Source organism: Gadus morhua, chromosome 19 (genome assembly GCF_902167405.1).
Source record: "Gadus morhua chromosome 19, gadMor3.0, whole genome shotgun sequence".
Taxonomy (NCBI): domain Eukaryota; kingdom Metazoa; phylum Chordata; class Actinopteri; order Gadiformes; family Gadidae; genus Gadus; species Gadus morhua.
In genome coordinates, this window is record NC_044066.1 from 20,322,501 (window position 1) to 20,330,200 (window position 7,700).

A 7,700-nucleotide genomic window follows, 5' to 3' on the forward strand; every position below is an offset into this window, starting at 1 on the left:
TGCAAACATTTAGCTGCAATTAATTCTGATGTGTTGTCAGTACTAGTTATATTTATTCACTTTAGGAAGTTAAGAAAATCCTTTCAAATTAAATGTGGTATGTTAATGCCATCTAGTGGCCGTTACTGCACTCTACATCAAATATGGCCAACGTCTTTGGATGTTCTGGTCGTGATGAATTTGCGTGTACTTGTAACAGTGGAAGCTGAGCAATAAAGCACACTCAATTCGAAAATATTTTCTATTTATTTGAGCGAACTCAGAACATCGAAATGATCCAAATAACAAAATAGAGAACCATGTGAAATCCCGTTTGAGTAATCCCACGTGATCTGAACGGCATTAAACGTCACACTTCATCATTTCTCGGAGGCACACCGTGGCATAGCTGGAGCTCACCAGGTCAAAGTTCAGGACGAGGGTGAGGGGTGCTTTCTCACTCTCCCTCCTCCTCGCCATCTCCTCACCTCCTCTCCCCTCACCTCCTCTCTCCTCCTCCTCTTTCTCCTCCTCCCGTCGCTCCTGCAGCCGATGGGTGATGTTGCGCGGAGTGACCACCAGAGGGCGGTAGCAGCCCGGCAGGTTGAGTTTGAGGCCGGTGATGCGGAAGCGAGCGTCCCCCAGGCCGTCGCCGGCCAGTCTCTCCTGGTACCACGCCCCCATGGCGTTCTGCGGGTAGGTGACGGTGTTCCCCGGCATTGGAAGCACCACCTGTTTCCCGATGACCACAACTCTCATGGGCCACAACTCTCATAAGAGCAGTACTAGGGACTTAGTTTAAAAGCGACATATTATACCACCTGGTGTGGGTGTGTGAGCCATTACAAGGTGTTTTGAAAATCGGCCTCTTCTGAAATCACAATTCGGCGTGTACCCCTAGATGTGTGACAGATAGATGAGCAGCATTTGCTACAGTCCACTGGGTAGGCTGGTAGACTGATCTATCCAGCACGCATCTAATATGTCACCTTTAACCAATAACACACCTGTAGTGATTTTGTATTCTTTTCATATTCCTGGATTGTATCGGACGGAGTTTACTGCTGCTTTATTTTCAGTCTACAGCAACATCTTGTAGTTTAGCAAAGGCTTCTATCACGAGTGACTTATAAGGATGGAATGAATCAAATCATACAAACAAAAGTGGAGTGAACACAAATACTGTGTAACAAACCGTTGTTACATAGAGTAGCTTTTGTTGTGTGACAAAATTTCTTTGTTGAAAAAGAACAACAAAACAAACAAAAGCAACTGTGTGGTGTCAAGTTATTACGTAAGGGATAATCACCGAGAGGCAGGGCAATAAACAGTTTGATATGCCCGGCTCGTGGACGGGTAACCTTACCGCGTTTTCCGACTACAGTTGAATGCATTTTTCACAATTTACCAGCTCTCGTTTTGAAGGCTGAAATACAAGCGGCGTATTGATCTACCATTTGATGACGCTGTGCTCAGTCAGCAGCAAGTAGAACCAACAAGCCAGCGGGCAACCTGCCAGGTCAATGCCCTCATCCCAGCCAATCAGAATCAAGCACTCTTAAACAAAGTAGAATAATGAGTAGTAATGACTGATTGAGTTCATTCAGGATTCAACAGGGAGGTTGTGTTCATACCTGGGCTAGTGTGTAGACTCCATCTCTCTCTTCCTCAGCGCTCACCACATGAATCTAGACAGGGACAAATAACATGATTTATAGATCACCAATGTATGTCATTTCATATTTACACATTTTCTACGGCCCGTTATTTTCCATTGTGTTGTGAATTGTTATTTTTTTAATTTATCTGTGAGTTATGCGCAGGGCAGTGAAGAGGGGGTTAAAAGAGAGAAGCATTGACATGTAGCAAAGATGGGAATCGAACCCGGGTTGCCTGCCAGGTGTATTACCTGTGGAGGGTTGGATTCGCCCATGTCGCCCTGCGGGTCCTGCTGCTGCCAAACCAGATCTCCCTGAATGGGGGCGTGGCCTAGAGTAGCCAATCGGTGGGCCACAGCATCGTTCCACACCCTGACCACCACAGGAACGCACATCATCAACATCAGGATCAACTGAATTAAGTACCAACAACTCAGATACATTTAGTTTTACTATCATTTTGAATGCAGTAAATGTCAACAAGCACCTTACAACACAACAGGCTAACGAGTTTTAGGTTACAGACAATTTGGGTAAACCAAATGTATTCTAATCTCCACTAGAGGGCAGCAGCGAAGTGTTATTGGACATTGGACAACGCCAAAGACAGTAATCTATTTGTGTCAAAGAATGCAATAATCCCTCACATTAATCAATAGAATTGATCGGTTAAACCTTGAATAAATATAATAGTGTCCAATGAAACAAATTACAATGTATCCCGAAATTCCCTGAATGGGATGAATAAACCACAGTTTGTGTTATCTTAAAAGGGACATATCATACCACCAGCTTTGACTGTGATTAGCAGTTACAAGCCGTTTTGAAAATCTGCGTTTTTTGACGTCACTAGTGGGCGTGTCCACCTAGATCTGTGCTGGATAGATGAACAACGTTTGCTTCAGTCCACTGGGTAGGCTGGTAATGGTTTACCACACTCACAACTGTTGGTAAAATAGGGCTGCTCGATTATGGAAAAAATCATAATCACGATTATTTTGGTCAATATTGAAATCACGATTATTCAAACGATTATTTTTGAGTTTGAAAACATGATGTATTTAGGCAGCATGTCCCTCCCAAAAAACACATTGCAACTGAGAACTTAAAAAAATCACACAAAAAGTTCAAATCTAAAATAATGTACCGATATGTAGCCAGCTGTTCTGGGCTTTCTATAAAACATAAAAAAATTAAAATAAAGTGATCGAGATCGAAATTCGATTGATCGCCCAACCCTAAGATGTGATAGACTTAAGTGGGAGTTGTTGCGGGAGGCGGTCTTCTCCCTCACCTGCTGCAGTAGGCATGGGGGTAGAAGACCCTCATGCCGTGGGGCAGGCTGAGCCAGGCCCGGGTGCAGCCGTCGGCACCAGGGCCGTACCGGTGCAGGGCCCTAAGCATCAGCCTCTCCCGGGCCTTGGAGGCGGGCATCAGAACCAGGGACTCCTTGGCGTTCTCTGGGTGGAGGGGAGAGGGAGAGAGACACAGAGAGAGATGGGGGAGAGAGACACAGGGAGAGAGAGATAAGGGAGTGAGAGATGAGGGAGAGAGACACAGAGAGAGAGACAAAGAGAGAGAGATAAGGGAGTGAGAGATGGGGGATAAGGAGAGAGAAGCGGGTGAGGGAGAGACACAGACAGAGAGAGAGAGAGCGAGAGTTACAGACGGACAGAAGGGGGGAATGAGATGAGAGAGAGAGAGAGAGAGAGAGAGAGAGAGAGAGAGAGAGAGAGAGAGAGAGAGAGAGAGAGAGAGAGAGAGAAACCAATAAACACCAATAACCCTCATCTTCTCTCATCGGCTCAGAAGCACTGGCACATTCAGGTACAGTCTGGGTACAATAAACATGAATCTACTAGTCCGTACCGGTCTGGATGAAGTGTCTCTTGGCCTGGTTGTGGGGCTCGTCTCCGTTTTCCGGAGTGAAGAACAGGCGAACGGCCCCCACCTGAAGGACATCAAATCACGGTTGTGATTTAAGACCTGTATGTTCATGTTCGATCGATCGAACCAAAGTGCTTCAAAACCCTTATTATACAGCAACGTTCGTGAGACGTTTTTTACCTGTTAGGTTATAACAATAATTGGAAAAAGTTTCACTTGTGCTGATCAACTCGTAAAACGTACCTTGAGGAAGTAGCAGAGAACTGAAACTGCATTTTATACAAGTTTAAACATGATTTTCGCTATTCAGCGTATTTATAAACCAAAAATGCAGATCGTAATGTCTGGTGGTTTAAGGCTGATCGCGGTGAGACGGCTACGTCTACCAAGGCCCAAGACAAAAGAGATCCTCTGTCATATTTACCATGTCCTCCTTCAGTAGGGCCAGTCCCACGCGGTCGGACTGAACACTCTGGCTGATGCCGAACCTCTGCGGTCCGTAGTAGTTGACGAACCCTCTGGCCTGCAGGGACACAACCAAACAAGCTAGATAGAGCAGGTTGACTGGAAACCGTAAGGTTGCTAGTTCGATTCCCGGCTCCTCCTAGGAATGTCGAGATGTCCCTGAGCAAGGCACCTTACCCTAACTCGGTGGGTGAATGTAATTATGACTGTGTGATTATGTGGCCATGAATGTAAAGCACTTTGAGTGGCCACTGGTAAGAAAAGCGCTGTATAAATGCAGTCCATTTAACATTTACCATAGTTTGGAGTGGTTGTTGGACTCCGAGGCAAAAGGTATATGGTTCGATCCCTGATGTAGTTCAGCACGGTGAGTGAAACTGTTCTAATAAAAGTCCATTCAACAAGAAGACGTACCCTAGACACTTGCGGACGTGCACTACGTGTGCACGTCCGTAAAATCGATCAGATGCTTATGAGAGGCGGACATGGGGGATCGAACCACGAACCTTTCTGCTGGGAGTCAAACAGCCTACCTACTAGACTGTCCTTCCCAAATGTTTGGATGGCAAACAAACCAACAACCCAGAATCCAAACTCCGTCGCGTGGGTTCCTGAAGGGTCGTAACCCTCACCTTGATGTTCTCCACGGCCCGCTCCACCGCGTCGGCCACGCCCCTCTGACCGCCCCCCTGCCGGTCGCCGTCGGCGTGCAGCCTCAGGTGGCGGACCACCAGGTCGAAGTGGTTTCCTGCCAGCCGCCCCAGGTGGAGGGGCGCGGAGGCGGGCCGCACCTGGGTCACGCGGAGCCCTCGCCGCTCCAGCTCCGCCACCTTCTCGGTCAGCCTGGCGGCAAGACGGGAGGACCAAAAGGCACTCAGAACTCAGACTGCGGTTCAGAGATTTATTACAGCCGGAGCATAATGACCTGAAGTATGGGATCACATTCAGCCAAAGCTTTAGCCTTCAATAACTGATGTTTGAGTTGTTATTTTCAATTTATCTCTTATCAATTTGCTTCAAACCACATAAAATAAGGTATCTTCATTGATATAAGAAAAAAAATGTTGGAGGGCTTATCGTCTGCTTTGCTCAGCTTCCTGGATTTGTAATTGCAGCTTAAGCAAGAGCTCTTACGAGAACCGCTCCTCTTAGACTCTGCATTCTCAAGAAATTACTCAAGGACAGAAATACTCCTTCTTTCCATAGGAAGATAACTCTTGTGAAATATCTGTCTGTCTGTCTTTCTATCTATCTTCCTGTCTTTGTATCTACTGGAAGGCCTATATGTCTTTAGTTATAGCTATCTATCTATCCATCTATCTATCCATCTATCCATCCATCTATCTATCTATCTATCTATCTATCTATCTATCTATCTATCAACTGGTATCTATATGTCTGTCTATTTACTGGTATCTATCCATCTATCGATCTTTATGTGACTGACTAACTGAGCGAGCGAGTGGGCGCCAATTGAATTCCCTCTTACCCAAAGCCTCAATAACAATCAATAATAAAGTACCACGTGAGTGCACATATCTTTCCTTCTTCCCGTCAATGTGCATCAAACCAGATGACGGGTGATCATCCAGAAGGACCCAGTAGTAGCAGCATCAACCCCAAGCTCACCGCAGGACGTAGGCCTACCTTCTGACGGGCACGTTCTTCACCACCATGGCCTGGTAGGTGACAGCCCGCTTGTCCTTGATGCCAGCGTAGCTGAAGTCCGAGGCCGAGGCGCCCAGCGTGGCCGCCATGTAGCTGATGGCCTCCAGAGTCTCCAGGTTCTCCTTACGCAGTGTGAAGGCTGGGGGAGAAACAGAAGACGATATGTAGCAAACAGCAGAAGGACAGACCCCTGCCCGGATTCAATCCCAGAACCTGTGACGTGCACGGCGGGTTGCTTCTCCTTCCCGTTGTCCCGTCTAGAACGGACCCTACCCTTGAGAACACTTAAACGTTTGCTCCTAAGGAGATCCATCCTAATGAAACCATCCTGATCTTGCATGTTAATAATCGGTTCTCACTTTGGATAATTGCGATACTCAAGACGTTGATATCTATCTGGATGGTCTCACAAGGCTAGGTCCGTAGATGCTGTTTTTCTGGAGCAAATTCTTCCAAAGACCAAGAGTTAATTACCTTAAATTGTAACCCCCAACCCTCATGCTAGTGTTTCTAAAATTATATATTTTTTGTTTTCGATTTTGTTTAAGATAGCATGGACAAGTTGTGAGTGACATGGCTTGTGACGTGTGTTTGAAGACTGATGAGACAAACCGGTGTACACCTCCTCTTCCACACTGTCATCTTTGGTCCTTTTGCGAGGCCTCAGCCGCACTGAGATAACAGTGCCCCCCGGGTCGTTGAAGCTCTTGGTCTCCACCAGTTTGCCGAACCTGCGACTGAGGAAATGATGGACGGCGGTGCGGCGGTCTTTGACTTCGTCGGGCCTAAAGGTGTACGTCGAGCCGGACACTTTGGCATCGATGAACCGGAAAAACTCCTCCGACTCCTCCTCCGTGACCAACCCGGAGAGCTCCCGGTAGTCGGGGTTGTCCCTCACCTTAATTTCAAACTGATGGGTGACGGTCATCAAGGAGGGGAAGTGATGTCGGAGGGCACGGTGGACAGCCATTCTCTGGTGTTTCTCAGGGAAAGACCCAAGAGACATGTCTGGGGACGGGGACTGGGTCTGAGGGTTCAGTTCATCCTTCTTGGTGTCAGAGTCGTTTTGCGTCGTTATTAGAAACCGTTCCAGTTCCTCGTACACTGAGAGACCCAACAGTGTTCTCAGGTCCAGATCCACTAAGCTGGAAGGGTCGATGTCTGGTGGGAAGATCGTGCTGTCCTGCTTGCATTTTTTGTTTATTTTGCTCTTCGCAGGAAAGGCATCGGGACTGGGCTGATCGATACCCTGAGGACCTACGACTAATGTGTTGACTAACTGCTGATGGATATCTATCTCCGTCACCACAAAGTCCTTAGTATAGTTTTTGATCGTCCCAGTAAAGCCTTCATGGTCGGATATGAAGCAGTTGGGAACGTCAGTAACACACACTTGTTTCATTCTGTTTCCAGAGTCCATTGTTCACATAGCTGTGAAAGTATATGCCGATTATGTATATGTCATGAGAAAACTAATGAATTACAGCATGCAATAAAAACGTTCATACAAACGATAGATGGTCATAATTACTACTAATAAATAAGAACTTCACACAGCATGTAAACAACCCCATGTGGAAAGCAGAGCGCTGTTCTTCCGTACCACGTGACGTGATACATTTGACTTAAAGACACAGGTGCTGTTTTAAAATAAGTAAAAAAAAGTATAGGCCGTAAAATATTATTTGATATAAATATTTGATATAAATTACAGCTTTAGTATTTTCACTTGAATATCATTTGAATAGGTGATTTTCCCTTTATGAGCTAACAAAGTATATTCCTGTTCATTTCCTTCCCTTCAAATTTCTCCTACACTTTGGATGTATGCACTTTTGCCCTATTGATTCCTACCCCTTTTATTTGAATACTGTCAGTGTCAACGCAACTCGAACCACACAACTCTCCCAAGAAGACAGCTCTTCTGAGGAATTAATTTGAACTCTGCTTCCCACTACCATGCTAAAGAATGCCTCTGTCCATTCACGTCCTCCAGATGTGTGTGCAGGCGTGTGTGTGTGTGTGTGTGTGTGTGTGTGTGTG

The 7,700-nt window shown here is 46.2% G+C and overlaps 1 protein-coding gene across 1 annotated transcript; it reads right to left on the reverse strand.

Moving 5' to 3' along the window:
- Window positions 1-227: 227 nt before the first annotated feature.
- On the reverse strand, window positions 228-7,257 carry pus7l (pseudouridine synthase 7 like). The gene is made up of 9 exons (XM_030342203.1): window positions 6,270-7,257; window positions 5,637-5,796; window positions 4,622-4,832; window positions 3,949-4,047; window positions 3,507-3,588; window positions 2,932-3,097; window positions 1,889-2,009; window positions 1,614-1,667; window positions 228-711 (listed from the first exon to the last, which is right to left on the reverse strand). Exons 1-9 carry the CDS (start codon window positions 7,075-7,077, stop codon window positions 343-345), a joined length of 2,070 nt encoding a protein of 689 aa, XP_030198063.1. The 5' UTR covers window positions 7,078-7,257; the 3' UTR covers window positions 228-342.
- Between the last annotated feature and the right edge of the window lie 443 nt (window positions 7,258-7,700).